The 15,707-nt window shown below is 57.5% G+C and overlaps 2 protein-coding genes across 2 annotated transcripts in view; one reads left to right on the top strand and one right to left on the bottom strand.

Moving 5' to 3' along the window:
- The window catches only part of ATP8B3 (ATPase, aminophospholipid transporter, class I, type 8B, member 3), a 23,061-nt gene extending 11,767 nt beyond the window's left edge, over window positions 1-11,294 (top strand). Inside the window, exons 15-28 of the mRNA XM_008581191.1 lie at window positions 40-228; window positions 313-425; window positions 2,265-2,429; window positions 2,546-2,657; window positions 3,686-3,761; window positions 3,837-3,948; window positions 4,233-4,599; window positions 4,689-4,912; window positions 7,284-7,367; window positions 8,290-8,529; window positions 8,668-8,806; window positions 9,049-9,176; window positions 10,317-10,852; window positions 10,885-11,294. Coding sequence (XP_008579413.1) covers window positions 40-228; window positions 313-425; window positions 2,265-2,429; window positions 2,546-2,657; window positions 3,686-3,761; window positions 3,837-3,948; window positions 4,233-4,599; window positions 4,689-4,912; window positions 7,284-7,367; window positions 8,290-8,529; window positions 8,668-8,806; window positions 9,049-9,176; window positions 10,317-10,852; window positions 10,885-11,278 — 2,879 coding nt within the window. The 3' untranslated portion in view covers window positions 11,279-11,294. The remainder of the gene's footprint in view (window positions 1-39; window positions 229-312; window positions 426-2,264; window positions 2,430-2,545; window positions 2,658-3,685; window positions 3,762-3,836; window positions 3,949-4,232; window positions 4,600-4,688; window positions 4,913-7,283; window positions 7,368-8,289; window positions 8,530-8,667; window positions 8,807-9,048; window positions 9,177-10,316; window positions 10,853-10,884) is intronic.
- A 4,074-nt stretch (window positions 11,295-15,368) lies between these two features.
- The window catches only part of ONECUT3 (one cut homeobox 3), a 22,095-nt gene continuing 21,756 nt past the window's right edge, over window positions 15,369-15,707 (bottom strand). Inside the window, exon 4 of the mRNA XM_008581192.1 lies at window positions 15,369-15,565. Coding sequence (XP_008579414.1) covers window positions 15,369-15,565 — 197 coding nt within the window. The remainder of the gene's footprint in view (window positions 15,566-15,707) is intronic.

The following is a 15,707-nucleotide window of genomic DNA, read 5'->3' on the forward strand; positions in this document are numbered from 1 at the left end:
TCTCCCCCCACCACCCCCATTGGCCCCCTCCCCCACCAGCCCAGCTCTTATATCAGGCGGCTTCCCCGGATGAGGAGGCACTGGTCACAGCGGCCCGGAACTTTGGCTACGTGTTCCTGTCACGCACCCAGGACACCATCACGCTGATGGAGCTGGGGGTGGAGCGGGTCTACCAGGTCCTGGCCATGATGGACTTCAACAGCGTGCGCAAGCGGATGTCAGTGCTGGGTGAGCGCCTGTGGCCTGTGCCCTGGACCCCAGGGGTGGCTGGAAGGGGAGTGTGTGTGGGCAGCTGAGCCTCTCCTCCCATAGTCCGAAACCCGGAGGGCTTCATCTGCCTCTACACCAAGGGTGCTGACACAGTCATCTTGGAACGTTTGCACAAGAAATATGGAGTGGAGGTTACCACGGAGGAGGCCTTGGCCGTGAGTCTCTGCAGGAGGGAAGGCGCATGCGCATGTGTGCATGTATGCCTGCATGAGTGCCTGCGTGCATGTGTGTGTGTGTACACGGAGGGGGAAGAACAGTGTGCAGAGAAATGGCTGCAGGCACCTGGAGCAGCCATGTACAGTTGGGCAGGTTGTGCACTGCACAAAGCAACCCCCCCCCCCCCCCCCCCCCCTTTTGCCTGCATGAGTGCCTGCGTGCATGTGTGTGTGTGTACACGGAGGGGGAAGAACAGTGTGCAGAGAAATGGCTGCAGGCACCTGGAGCAGCCATGTACAGTTGGGCAGGTTGTGCACTGCACAAAGCAACCCCCCCCCCCCCCAGCCTCCTCCTTTGTTCACACACACATGGGCTGGGATTAGGCTGAACTCCAAAGTGCACCTGTCCAGAAGAGATGTCTTTTTCTAATTTCACACAAGGACACTCTGTGGTTGGGCTTTGGCCCTGGACACTGCCCTGCTCTCCCAGCCAGGCCTGGGTTCCAGAACACATTCAATCCTCCCTGTTCCAAATCTTTCCTCTCTGTGGGTGAAGCCCAAACTCCTCAGCTCAGCATCTGGGGCTGTCAGTTTCTGTCTCCTGCTGGCCTCTCTAGCTGGGTCTCTCCTTGTCCCCCACCCCAAAGGCTCCCCAAGACCCCGGTTTCTGACTTGCAGTTTCCCTCGTGCTCAGGTGATATGCGGGATCTTTGCACATCCTATTCCCTCTGCTTGGAATGCCTTCCCAATGCCTTTGTCATTCAGAATCTTTAGGTCCCCAAGGCTCAGCCACAGGGTCCCCACCTTCAGAGGACCTTTCATCCCCCTTCCCCCTAGCATGGAGCCATCACCATCATCAGGATCTCTTGCTCTGGCCCAGCCCTGACCCTACAGGGCTAGTGGTGTCTGTGTCCAGCCTGGAGGCTCCCCACAGGTTTTGCTAGGGCCCCAGCGACACCTAGCACAAGGGCCAGCAGGGGGTGTATATGGGAAGAATGTCCTGTGTCCCTCCCTTTGGGGGGCCCCCCCAGGGTGCCCTGCTCTGCCAGGGTATGAGGGGCCAGGTGTCTGGTGTCTGACCCAGAACCAGGTAAGCACCATAAGAATAGTGATTCGTAGCCCGGGAGCTCAGCGGGAAGGCTTGGGCCAACCACCCCATGGAACTGATGGGTAAACTGAGGCCCAAGTAAGAGCAAGGCCTGTCTGATGCTCCTGGTGCCCATGAAGACCCTCTCTGGTGTCCAAGCCCAACCTCTTGGGCCCACCCCTTGTCAACATAAAGTGAGACCTGGGGTAGGGTGGTGGGGGAAGCCATGGGCACCTTCCCTGGAGAACACCTGGCTCCTGGGCCACCCTTAGGGTGAGTGTGCTCTGGGCCTGCCCGAGGGGCCTGAGACAGAGCCTGGAAGGGTCGTTTCTGTTCCCTCCCCATTCCCAAAGGCCTCAGCCCTGGGCCCAGCCCTTAAATAATGAGGCAGAGAGAGAGGAACAGAGATTCCCAAGCCAAGGGGTCAGAGGGAGGGGACCGGGTCTGGGGAAGCCAAGTGGGGAGGGTCTGGTGAGTGAGCTGCATGGAGGGTCTTGAGGAATAGTTAGAATTTGCCATGCAAAGCTTAGGGAGGGTGTTTCTGGTGGGGGGTGGGGAACAGCCCAGGCAAAGGTCTGGAAGCAAAACAGAGGTGGGCATGTCTGGAGAAACTGAGGCAGAGCAGGTATGGAGCAAGGGCAGCCCACCATCCCACCTCGGTTTTCCAAGCCCCCTCTGGCTGCCGTGGGGTCAGGGGAAAGCATCGGTGGGGGAGGTGGGGTGGTGACAGCTCCCGCCCACGCGGCCCCCAGGCCTTTGCACAGGAGACGCTGCGGACACTGTGCCTGGCCTACAAGGAGGTGGACGAGGACGTGTACCAGGAGTGGCGCCAGCGGCACCAGGAGGCCTCCATCCTGCTGCAGAATCGGGCGCAGGCCCTGCACCAGGTGTACAACGAGATGGAGCAGAACCTCAAGGTGGGCAGACACGGGGGGCCGGAGGGTGGGCTCCCGTTTCCAACTGCCCCCTGCCAGGGAGCTGGGTCCCGGCTCAGTCTCTTCCCTGTCCTCCTTCCCTGCCCGTCTGCCACCAGCTGCTGGGAGTCACAGCCATCGAGGACAGACTCCAGGACGGGGTCCCCGACACCATCAAGTGTCTCAAGAAGGGGAATATCAAAGTGTGGGTGCTCACGGGGGACAAGCAGGGTAGGTCCCAGGGCGGCTCTGGGCTTGTATAACTTGCCTGAAGTCCCACCGTCGCCTGTCCCATTTGTCTGGGTTAAGCATTGCCCTCCTTGCTGTCCACGGGAAAGGGAGAAACAGAGTGGTTAAAAGTGCCGCGAGGCTCAGGGCACCTCCCGTGGGCCAGGAGCTGTGCTCGAGCTCGGTGGGAGTTTCGTGCTCGCAGTGGCTCTACGAGGTGGGGCCATCACTACTACTGTGTGATTGACGGGTGCAGCGGGGTTCAGAGAGCTTGGGGCACCTGCCGGAGGTTGTCCAGCCACTTAAGGGCAAAGCTGGACTTGGAATCTCAGCTTCTGTGACCCTGGAGTCCTAACTCTGCTCCACCACGGAGCACAGCCCTACGTGTGGATTCTCTGGGACCCCGCCAGGCATAAAATGACAATTTACAGACTATATAAAAACAAATATACAGGCTGAATCATACTCACTTTTTTTCCCATTCTGATTTTTTTTTTTTTTTTTGTCTTTTTTGTGACCGGTAAGGAGATTGCAACCCTTGGCTTGGTGTTGCCCGCACCGCGCTCAGCCAGTGAGCACACCGGTCATCCCTATATAGGATCCAAACCCGCGGCGGGAGCGTCACTGCGCTCCCAGCGCCACGCTCTCCCGAGTGCGCCACGGGGCCAGCCCTCCCATTCTGATTTTAAAAGAGATTAAGACATTTTTGTGGGTTCCTAGAAGTATCGTGGGCCCTACGCATGACCTGTCTAGCAATCCTGGGCTCAAACTCACGTCCCTCCTGCAAGATTAGCCCCAGCCAGCCAAGGAGAAGCTTTTTTGCTCAGAACTGCAACCAAAGTCTCAGGGCTGGCTCTCATTGGCTGGCTTGGGTTACATACCCTTCTCTGGACCAATCGCCATGGGCAGGGGGTGGGGCATGCTGCTGTGATTGGTTGGGTCTGGGTCTGTGTGGCGGGGTGGGCTTGGCCCCCAGGCAGAGCATGCCCACCCAGCGGGCTGCAGAGGCGCTGAGCCCGGCTGGTTTGCAGAGACGGCGGTGAACATCGGCTTTGCCTGCGAGCTGCTGTCGGAGAACATGCTCATTCTGGAGGAGAAGGAGATAGTGTAAGACGTGGGCACGGGGATGTGGTGGTGGGCGAGAACGCGGGTGCCTGGCTGACCCCCGCCGGGTGTCTGCAGCCGGATCCTGGAGGCCTACTGGGAGGGCAAGAACGACCTGCTGACCAGAAAGGGCTGCCTGAAGTTCATGCCGCACACCAAGTTGGCCATGGTCATTAACGGGGACTTCCTGGTCAGTGCCAGCTCAGGGTGGATGGCAGGGCCCCTGGTACAGAGGAGGGTCCTGGGAGGAGCGGTGGGCTGGGGCTGGGGCTGGTGGCCCCCAGAGGGGAGGGAGGCTGCTTGGAAAGCCGAGGCTGGAGGGCCTCGAATGAAAACCCCAAGAGATGAGACTCAGGGGACCCAGCAAGGGAGAGACACGGTCAAGGCCGGCCTGGGGGTGAGACAGAAGGCCGGCTGGGGGGCGCAGATGGAGGGGACAGGCAGAGTGATGGAGCCCACCTCCCTGCCGGCCAGGACCAGCTGCTGCTGACCTTGCGCAACGAGCCGCGGGCCCTGGTCCACAATGTGAACGTGGAGGAGTCCCGACAGGAGCCCGGTCACAGCAGGAGGGACTTCCTTCAGGCCAGGCGCATTTCCCTGATGTGGAGGAACTTTGGGGCCCAGTTGGGCCCAACGCAGCCCAAGACCTCCAACACCCACGAGAGCCCTGAGGTGCGGCGGGAGCGGGCCTTCGTGGACCTGGCCTCCAGGTGCCAGGCTGTCATCTGCTGCCGGGTGACACCCAAGCAGAAGGCCTTGGTTGTGGCACTGGTCAAGAAATACCAGCAAGTGGTGACCCTAGCCGTCGGGGACGGTGCCAACGACGTGAACATGATCAAGAGTGGGTGGCGGGCAGCGGGCTGGGGGAGGCCTGGGGCGGTGGGCGGCGGGCGGCTGGGGACCGGCCAACCAGCTGTGTGTGTCCTGCAGCTGCAGACATCGGCGTGGGACTGACGGGGCAGGAGGGCACGCAGGCAGCGCAGAACAGCGACTACACGCTGGCACAGTTCTGCTTCCTGCAGCAGCTGCTGCTGGTGCATGGCCGCTGGTCCTACGTGCGGGTCTGCAAGTTCCTGCGGTACTTCATCTACAAGACGCTGGCCAGCATGCTGGCCCAGATCTGGTTCGCTTTCTACAGTGGCTTCAGCGCCCAGGTACGCCAGCCCACCCGCGGCTGCCCCGCTGCAGGGAGCATGGGTGGGAGTGGGGTGCCGTGTCCCTCCCATGGCTGTCGGGAGCAGCAGTCGGCAGACTCACAGCTCTGGGGTCCTCACTGGGCAGGGCTCGCCTGAGGTCGCCACGTTGGCAGATCAGAGCTTTGAAGCAGAGACAGGAGCTGCAAATGTACCTCCTCTGGAGGATCGTTGGAGGGAACGAGAGCTTGAACCCCAGAGAAGATCTGATTGTGGGGGCTGGGTCCTGACGTCAAGACTCCCAGTGGTACCATGACTAAGACTAGACGTGCATAGAGCAGTGATTTTTCCTGCGTGTGGGGAAATTGTCTGGAAATAGACGTCTTTGAGAGGGAGTGAGCCCCCTGTCACCAACACCCAGGCACTTGAGAGGGAGCTTTACAGAAGCACCTTCAGTAAGTGTATATTGCTTGCTTGTTTGACTTATTTCTAGGTATTTTATTCTTTTAGATGGTGGCTGGCCAGTACCAGGAAGCGAACCCTTCACCTGGGTGTTCACAGGCTGTGCTCTACCCAGCTCAGCTCAGCGGCCGGCCCTGGAATTGTTTCCTTATTTCCCCTTTTGGGTGGTTTACTGCGGATGTTCAGAAACACAGCTGAGTTTTTGCGTGTTGATCTTGTACCTCGCAGCTTTTCTGAATCTGTTTGTTGTCTGTAGGAGCTTTCCTGTGGATCCTTTGGGATTTTCTGCACACAGGGTCACGTCATCTGCAAATAGAGACGGTTTTGCTTCTTCCTTTCCAATATGGGTGCCTCTTATTTCTTTTTCTTTCCTAATTGCTCCAGCGAGGACTTTCAGGACAGTGTTGAAGAGCAAGCAGTGAAAGGGGACATCTCCATCTTGTTCCCGGATTGGGGCCAGGTGGAGGGAAGCTTCTATTCTTTATGCATTTATTAATTGGAATGCTTCTGCAGGAGGAACGTTTTCTTCTCCCCCACCTATTTATTCCATTATTTATTTATAGCAGTATAAGCTCATGGATCTTTTTTTCGTTTTAGCAGGGGAATGGCCGGTCTGGGGATCCAAACCCTTGACCTTGGTGTTATCAGCACCACGTTCTGCCCAGTGAGCCACCAGCCAGCCCCAAGCTCACGGATATTTATTTTGTTTTGTATTTCTGTTGTTCCAGTGGTCCTAGATTTGTCCTTGTGGCATGAGCCAGCTGTTCTCTGGGCACATCCTTACTTTCTGGCACCCACAAGAGGTTCCGGTTAGACCTGAGAGCTCGTGTGCTCAGTGCTACTGGGATACACCTTTTCAGTAGACAGGGCTCGACACATATTCGCGCACGTGTGGACACGCATCTGTTTGCACCGATGTGTCGTGTACCTGCCCACCTGTCGTCTGTCTCTATAGCTGCCTCTCTATATCCTGCGTCTAGTCTGTCTTTACCATTTGTCGTCTCTCTGCATACGTATCATCTATGTCCACCTCTCTATCCGTCTTTATGTCTATCCAAACCTATCTCTGTGCCTACCCCTCTACAGTTGTATCTCTATGTCCGCCTCTCTGTGTATTGAAAGCCGTGAGTTCACACCGATGCCTGAGTCCAGTTCCACAGCACAAGGCTCCGCTCGGCTTTCCCTGTTTGCTCACCTGTAACTCCTTCCTCCGAGAGTGAGAACTTGACTCTTGTTAGCTCTGCACCGTCTTTACTTAGTTGCTCAATCCTAGAATTCACATAAAGTGCTCATGGAATTGAGATGCATATATTTTTGTTTTATTTTATTTTATTTATTATTTTTTTAAAAAAGATGACCGGTAAGGGGATCTCAACCCTTGACTTGGTGTTGTCAGCACCACGCTCTCCCAAGTGAGCAAACCGGCCATCCCTATATGGGATCCGAACCCGTGGCCTTGGTGTTGTCAGCACCGCACTCTCCCGAGTGAGCCACGGGCCGGCCCGAGATGCATCTATCTTTAGCTGGACTGGATTCGCGCCTTGGGAGGGGGAGTTGGGCCAGTTGTCTATGGGTCTCTCCCAGTGGTGCACCCAGTGGTGATACCCGATATCTAAAACGATCTAAATCTAGAATGATCTACAAACGCATCCTCTCTAGCATTCGATTCAAACAAAAACTCAGAGGTGCTGTTTTAAAAGAATCAGACCCTGTTTTTCGCTGTCTGCCTTTCATCTCCGGCCTTTCTAAAGCTTCACTTAACCCAGCCCTGGTCTTAGCCCAGCCTTGATTATAACGAGACTTGCTGGCTCACCTGGAATCCTTTCCCGCCGGCCAGCTTGGCTCGTCGGGTGAAGGGTGTCGCTGGCCACCGGGCACCTGACTCGGTCCCCCTTCCTCTCTCCTGCCCCCCGGCCCCGGCCCGATGCAGCCCCTGTACGAAGGCTGGTTCCTGGCGCTCTTCAACCTGCTGTACTCCACCCTCCCGGTTCTCTACATCGGGCTCTTCGAGCAGGTGAGCAGCGGGGCCTGGTGCCTGCTCCCCAGTTGCCCCTCCTGTCTCTGCTCACCCTCTCCACCCTGGGGGCGCGGGGCAGGCGGAGCTGGGAGACAATTAGGCCCCGGGGTGGGGTTCGGGGGGTTACGGTTCAGCACCTCTCACCCCACCCACGACCCTCGAACTGCCCCCACCAGAGCTCGATCTGATCCTGGAGTCAGTAGCAGGAGTCCCGTTACCCAGCTCGTCCCCTCTGCGGGAGGCCCCCGTACCCTGTGTCCCGGCTTCTCTGTCTGCCCATCTGTGCAATGAGAACAGACCAGGAGAGACGATTCTGCTGCGTTTGTCTTACTCCCAGCCCTGAGGGGCCCTGGCTAAGTGATCCAAAGCAGCAGTGTCCCGTAGAACATTCCAGATGATGGAAATGTCCCACACCTCCGCTGTCCAGTAGAGAAGCCACCAGCCACATGGAGTGTGGCTGGTGTGACTGAGGAACCAGATTTTACGTTTCATTTCATGTTTGAAAAAAAAAAAAATTGGATTCCTGGACTGGCCAGCTGCACAAAAAAATTTATTTTTAATTGTGGCAACACACAAGTAACATAAAATTCACCCTCTCAACCATTCTCAAGCGCACAGACTAGTAGCGCCGAGTGCATTTGTAACATCCAGCAACCAATCTCCAGAACTCTTGTTTTGATTTGTTCTTTTGTGGCTGGCCAGCGTGGGGATCCGAACCCCTGACCTTGGTGTTATAAAGCTGTGCTCCAACAAACTGAGCTAAAAAGCCAGCCCCCCAGAACTCTCTTTATTCCCTTTTATTTTAATTCACTTAAACTCAGATGGCAAGTGGGCATCGCGTGCACTGCCCCCACGGGTCCAGGCCCCTGCTGGGTCCCCACACCCCCCATGCCAAAAGCCTGCCGTTCCCTGTCCTCAGGACGTGAGCGCCACACAGAGTCTGGAGATGCCAGAGCTGTACATGGCTGGGCAGAAAGACGAGCTATTCAACTACTGGGTCTTCCTCCAAGCCATTGCCCACGGCACGGTCACCTCCTTGGTCAACTTCTTCGTGCCACTGTGGGTCAGCCACGACACGGCGGGGCCTTCCACCTTCAGCGACTACCAGTCCTTTGCGGTGGTCGTGGGCCTGTCGGGGCTGCTGTCCGTCACCATGGAGGTAGGCAGGGCCTTCTGCCCGGTCCCCAACCCCAAGGTGCCTTGGAGGCGGGCCATCGGGTGGCCTTCCTGGACCCCGGGGGGCTCAGCGTCCTGGCCCGGCCTCCTCCTGACTGCTGACCCCTCCCTCTCTGTCCAGGTCATCCTGATCATCAAGTACTGGACCGTCCTGTGTGGGGTGACCATCCTCTTCGGCTTCTGTGCCTATTTCGTCATGAGTTTTGCCTCCCAGAGTTACTTGTTCTACAAAATCTCCCCCCAGAACTTCCCGTTTCTGTGTGAGCCCCCAAGCGGGCAGGCCCTGGGGACTGGGGGTCATGCTGTGGGTGCCCCTGGTGTGGCCCTGAGGGCTGCTGTGTGGGTGTCAGGCCAATCACAATAGTCATCCAACACAGCGTCCTGAGGAAGGGGCTCTTCTTTGGAATTGGCACAAAGATGCCGCACAGTCTGGGGATGTCCCCGGGGGGGGGGCGGGGAGGGCACCAGGCAGGTTCTGCCGTGACCCTCACCCCGTCCCCAGATGCTGACCGCAACGTACTGTCCCACCCCTCCATCCTGCTGGTGGTCCTGTTGAACGTGTCTCTGAACACCTTGCCCGCGCTGGCCGTCCGCATCGTCCACCGATCCCTCAAGAAGCCACGCCCCAAGGTGAGACGGGGCTGGGGTTGGGGTTCCCCCCAAACATTCCCGGGACCCCATCAGCCAGAGCCTGGGCTGGGAGCAGGGACTCGGTGTCTTGGCCCCTCTCCGCTGTGTGGGACACTGGGCCAGGAAAGAGGGTGGGTGTGCAGACCCAGGCACATGCCCAGGGTGCACCATGGAGGCCTGATTCCCCGGGGGGACCCACACTTCCTGGGACAGAGCAGCAGCACCCTGGGTTCAAATGCTGACACCGTCAGATTTCCACCACAAATTAACTAGGGCTCGGGGTTGCAGTGATGGAAACAACCTTGCAATGGCTTAGGCGAAAGGGGGAACTTAGAAACACCCCATATGTGCATCCATGGACAGACGGATCAACACGCCGTGGTCCGTCCACACTGGAATGTTACTCAACCACGAAAAGGAGGGACATCCTGACACGTGCTACACCGTGGATGGACCTTGAGGACACTGTGCTCAGTGACATAAGCCAGTCACACAGGGACAAACACTGTGGGATCCCACTCACAGGAGGTCCTAGAGTCGTCAGATCCACAGAGACAGAAAGTAGAACGGGGGGTGCCAGGGGCTGGGGAGGGGGTTGGGGAGTGAGAGTTTCATGGGGACAGAGCTTCAGTTTGGGAAGACGAGAAAGTTCTGGAGAGGACGGTGGTGACGGCTGCATGGCCACGTGAATGTGCTTAATGCCACTGAGCTGTGCACTTTAACGTGGTTAATATGGTGAATTCTATGTTAAGGATATTTTACCAAAATAAAAAAGGCGGCTTCCTAGCTCACATAACCAGAACATGGAAGGACGGTTGCAGCTGGGGTGGGCCCCAGAACTGGCCGGAAGGGTGGCCCAGGACATGACCACGGACCTACCACCTTCCACCACACGGGCTGGACACATGACTTGCAGGCTCACCACTGGCTGGTCCAGAGTTAGGTCCCAGGGAAGGACTCTGATTGGCTGGTCCTGGAGAGAGTTCCAGAGAGGACGCTAGTTGGCTCAACTTAGGTAGGAAAGTGCCTGGCCCATCAGTGGGGGCCAAGAGCTCTGGGTGACCCCCGCAGAGGGGCAGGCGGCCCGAGACCCGCGAGCGTGTGGGAGCCTGGTGACTGCTCTCTCCCTTTGCAATACAGGAGGAAGAGGAGGCCCCGGGTGAGGAAGTGGCGGCGGAGCCCGTGCCTCACTTCCACCGGGAGTCGCGCCGCCGGCGCTCCAGCTACGCCTTCTCCCACCACGAGGGCTACGCGCACCTCATCACTCAGGGCACCATCCTGCGAAAGTCCCCGGAGACCAGTGATGACGACGGGGTGTCTGATGCCCCAGTCCCGTCTGAGGAAGAGCTCCCCTCCAGCCGGAAGGCCTCACTCTGGCACCCCAGGAGCCTGTCGCTGGGGGGGAAGAAGAGGCGCCAGCACCGGGCCAAGGGGTCCTCTGAGGAGGCGCAGCCCCCCGCCACGGGGGGCTCCGTCATGTCTGAGCACGGGCCATCCACTCCTTATTTAAAAAACCAAACCGCAGTCACCAATAAGTTGCCCACCAGCTTGAGTAGTCTATATGAGTCTTTCCAGGAGGAGTCATCCGTGACACTGGAGAGGCCACCCTCGTCTGAACAGAGGCCACCTTCTCCTGAGAGGCTGCTGTCCACCAAGGAGAGGTCCCCTTCTCTCCAGGAGATTCCACCATCATGCACAGAAAGCCGAGCATCGTCTTCCGAGAGCCATCCATAACTCTTGGGAACCGGCCCTGGTCTTCTGAGCTGCCGCAGTCCTCAGAGGAAAAGCTGTCATGCTGGAGGGCCTCAGCACTGTTCTGGAAGAGCGGGCCATACATCTGGGAGAAGCAGCCCCACCCCTCCAAGGAGGGGACCGTACCACTTCCCAGCAAGCCTCACACGTCCGTGGTGGAGACCGCGCTGCCAAGTACAGCAGACCCATCCCTGAACCAGCAGCCGGTGGCGGTGGAGCCCTGGCCTGCAGAGAGGCAGCCGTCGCCCGTGGAGTGGCTGCCAGCGCCCACCCAGGACCAATCGTTACCTTCCTCCAAAGGCCAGAGCTCCACATCCTTTCCTTTTCCTAATAAACCAGGGTCCGTCTGACCCCAGGGCTTCTCTACGCCTGCTCTTCTCTGGCACGTCTTTTTGCAACGTCACACAGAACATTCCTTCCTGGTTTTCAGAGTCAAAACGCTGCCCTCTAGTGACCTGCTGGGAGATTTGCAGGAAAAGCTTGCTTGCTTCCCACCTTCACCCTGGAGTGCACAGTGTGGGTGAAGCTTCATTGCTCTCAAAAGGGAGAAGGGTATGAGTGGACTCTGCATCACAGCCTGGGCCCCTGTCCCGCCGCCTGCCTGCTGGCCCCTCCCAGGGAAGGTTCCAGGCTCTAACTCTGGCACCACCTAGTCTCTCCCTCCACCAGGCTGCCCAGGTTTCTTCCCCTCCAGTAAACAAACCTCCTTTCACTTTAGACTCCAGGAAGCTACGGGCAGTGATGTCTCAGAAGCAGGTCCCAACAAGATCTGCACCTTGGGGCTTGGTTGACTCGAAGGTGCCAAGCTTTTCTCTCTGATTCTTAACTATTTTCTGTGAAGGTGGAACAGTGTGGGGCCAGGAGCTCAGAGAGTGCCAGGGGCCAGAGAAGAGGGCAGCTTCACAGCAGAAAGGTTCAAGCTGTGGGGTGAGCTGGAGGACAGAGTCCCCCTTCCCTCCAACCCCTTCTTCCCTCCCCATCTTTGTGGCGGGTGAGCCCCTTTCCTCCCCCTCCTGCACCCGTCCCCAGTCGGCCAACACACACGCCCAGGTGAATGACTAGAAAATAATTTATTGAAGAAAAACAAAACAACAAACCCAGCACAGCAATGATTAACAATGATGATTTTTTTTTTTTTAACTTTTAAGCCTGTCACCTGAGGGTAAGGGCAGAGAGGACTTCTGTTCCCTCCATCACTGGGGGAGACAGGGCTTCAGATGGTCCAAACAGCGTCTCCCCAGAAAGCAGCCCTAGTTTCCAGTCTTCATTAAAAATGCTCAGGGCCACATGGCTCCCCGGCCCTCCTGCAACCCCTGGCTGAGATAATCCCCCAAAAACCAGCCCTTGGGGTGTCTGATAGGGCCACAGGGAGGAGCCCCAGAAGTCTGATGGCCTGGTTTTAATTAAACCACTTTGGGCAGAGACTGACAAATGGCCCAAGTTCCAGTTGGGGCGGGAGCAGGGTGGGCAGGGTCTAGAGCATCCCCCACCACTGCCATCATTTCTGGTTGTTTAGTCCCTCGGCCCCAGGCCCAGCCCCCCTCCTCGGGACCTGTCCTGGAATGGGCTGTCCCTCCTCTTCTCTGCAGTCCTGTCTCTGCATCCTTTGGGCTTCCCAGGATGGAAGCACAGGGAACCCCAAGCCAGCCTGTCTGCCTCTCTTTCCACCTCCAGGGGCTGTTGGGGGTTGCTCGGAGACATGGCCTCATGGCCAAAGTGGAGTCACAGGTGCAGAGACATTGTCCCAGAGCTCCCTTTCCTGATTTTGGGGGGCCCCCTCTGTTCTCTAGGGTCCCAAAGTGGGCCGGGAGGGAGGGCTCTCTACAGGGGAGCAATCCCCCACCCCAGGCCAGACAGAAAGGTGGACTCGTGTCCAGCCCAGGGCTAAGGAGGCTGAGGGTGTCTGGGTGGAGGGTGTGTGTGTGCTGGTGCCCACTAGGGGGGTCTTGGGAAGGCCCTTCAGATCTTGGGAGTTGCGGCACACCCCAGCCCCCCACCACCCCAGGCAACAAGACTTGAATTGGCTGATTGTCTGTCTCCTCTCAACAAGACACTTGGGAATTGGTGCTAAAGTGAAACCAACTGGATTGGTGTGGGGTGGGGCTGGGGGTGGGAGGCCCAAGATGGTGATGACACCCATGTTACCCAAGAACCAGGAATGGGGGGCCCAGTGTCCCCTGCCCGGCTGGGGCAGGCAGGTGGCCTCTGGGTGCCAGGAAGTGAAGGAGACCCCCAGGCCCTGCTTGCAGTGGGCTCCCCACTTCCCCGGGGTCTCATCCACCTGCCGCCCGCTGGACACAGTCCCTTAGAAAGGGGGAAAGAAACAGCAGCGAAAGAACCACCAAACAGCACCAACTCAGGTACGAAACACACGATGCAAATGGAATCCCACGCCCCCCACCCCGTCCACTTATACATTAGCGTCAAGAAAGGAGTACATTATTCATGCAGCAAATCAAATTCCATTTTGTCTTTTTTTTTTCGTTTTTCTTCCTTTTTTTTTTTCTTAAATTACATTTGGACACAGAACACATAGAATAATAAATACTCTTATAAGACATGACTCCAAAAAACAAGAAACAGAACAAGGCAGAACAGAAAGGTGCACCCCTCTCCCTCCCTCTCTCTCTCTCTCTCCCTCCCTCTCTCTCTCTCTCTCTCTCCCTCTCTCTCTCTCTCTCTCTTTCCTAAAGGACTCGTTTAAATAAGAAATCTGTAAATGCCGCTGGTCCTTCCTTGCTCTCTCGCTCAGTCTCACGCTCACGCTCCCGCGACCTTCTGCCACCACCCAACTTCCAGCTTTCGCTGCTGGGACATTCAATACGTCTCCCACGGAACTCGTCAAAGAAACGACATGCCATCGTCTGCAAAATTATAATTTAACAGTATAAAGCTTCAAGTCACGTATTCCAAAAACTAGCTAAGGATTTTTTTTTTTAAATCACATAAACTATACATTAAATATTTTGAGGTATTTCAGAGAAAATTGTCAAAGGCTCGAAGGAAGTGTGCTGGAGGTGTCATTCCCTGTGTGGAGAATGGTCTTTGGTATCTGACGACCAGCTGGGTATCGGGGAGGGGCAAGGGGACCCCGCGGCAGGTTGGGGTAGGAGCCTACTGGGGGGCTGGCCGGGCTTGGGGTGCGTGGACGGGTACAGGAGCTGCGGTGTGTGTGCGTGTGCGCGCGCGTGTGTGCACGTACATGCGTGTGTGTCTGTGTGTGCGTGTGTGTTAGGAGGATGTTTGAAAAGGATCCAGGTTTTAGTGAGAGGTGGGAGGAGGGGAGTGTGTTCTCCCAGCACTGAGCTCCCAGCACCGAGAGACACCACAGAAAGAAGAGGAACCCACGTATGTCTGCACGTGTGTCTGTGTCTGTGTGTCTGCTTGTGTGTGTGTGTGTCTGCATGTGTGTCTGTGCATGTGTGTGTCTCTGTGTCTACATGTGTGTATCTGTCTATGTGTGTGTGTTTCTGTGTCTGCCTATGTGTGTCTGCGTGTGTGTCTGCGTCTGTCTGCATGCGTGTGTGTCTTCATGCGTGTCTCTGTGTGTGTCTGTTTGCATGTGTGTCTGCATGCCTGTGTCTGCGTGTGTCTCTGTGTCTGCATGTGTGTGTGTCTGCATGCCTGTCTGCGTGTGTCTGCATGTCTGTCTGCCTGTGTGTCTGTCTGCCTGTGTGTGCCTGCGTGTCTCTGTGTCTGCCTGCGTGTCTACGTGAGTGTGCATGTGTGTGTCTGTGCATGTCTCTGTGTGTCTTCATGTCTGTGTGTGTTTGGGGGGAGGGGTTGGTTGCTGAGCAGGAACTGGGGTCTCTTTTAGGATTTTGCCCCAACACCCGAAGGTTCTAGAAGCATCACTCAGATGGGAGAACAGCGAGTGATAGCACAAGAGAACCCCCCCATCTTTGGTTCAGTGACAAGGCACTCGCCGCCTCCCTGTGCTGTCTCTCTGTCTCTCATTCTCTCGCTCTCTGGCGGGGCAGGGGTGGCACCGGCGGGCAGGGAATCCCAGCGTCCAGCACAAGTCCTTGGGGAGAATCTTTGGTATCAGCGTGATTTTTCCAATCACAGACGTGACCGTCTGAGTGAGGTAGCCTTTACGNTTTCACTCGAAATGTATTTTGCATTCTCAAGGGGGGAGGGTGGGGTGGCCCCTCCCTGGGAGGCAGCCGACAAGGGGTCCCTTCCGGCCTCCGATCTCGACCCCGCGGGAGGTGGGCTGGGGGGGTGCAGCTGCCGCCAGTCCTGCAGGTGACCCGGACCAGACGGGACCCGCGGGGGCGGCCGGGCCGTGCTCCTCTTCACTTCCGACCCCTCCCCCTTGTCAATCTTTTAAATTTTTTTTGGCAAAAAACGGAGCAAGCAGATTCCACGTTGTTCAGTCTCTTCTTTCTCTCCTTGGGGACACACGTGACAAACACAGGTTCCCCCTGTCGCCCGCCTTCAGCCCCAGCTCAGCGCCACCGCGGGGGCCGGCAGGTGGGGCGGTGGGTCCCAGCGGGTTCCAGCCGGACAGCGACCGCACGGTCCCCGCACGGCGACGCCGGGAGGGGCGCGCCCCGGTCCCCGTCTCTGCAGAACCTGGACGTCGCCTTGTTTCCCGGCCTGCGTCTTTCCCTGCGTGCCCTTCTTCAAGGTGCCTAAAGGTAAAGTGAACTCAGCCGGGGGGGAGCCGGGGCGGGGGGGCGTCTGCAGTTGACCCGCCTGTCGCGCCGGAGCTGGCCGTCCCCTCCGCCTGGGCTGGCCGCGCACGCCCCTCCCCAGACTTTAAGGCAGGCGCTT

Source organism: Galeopterus variegatus, unplaced genomic scaffold (assembly GCF_000696425.1).
Source record: "Galeopterus variegatus unplaced genomic scaffold, G_variegatus-3.0.2 Scaffold2290, whole genome shotgun sequence".
Lineage (NCBI taxonomy): Eukaryota > Metazoa > Chordata > Mammalia > Dermoptera > Cynocephalidae > Galeopterus > Galeopterus variegatus.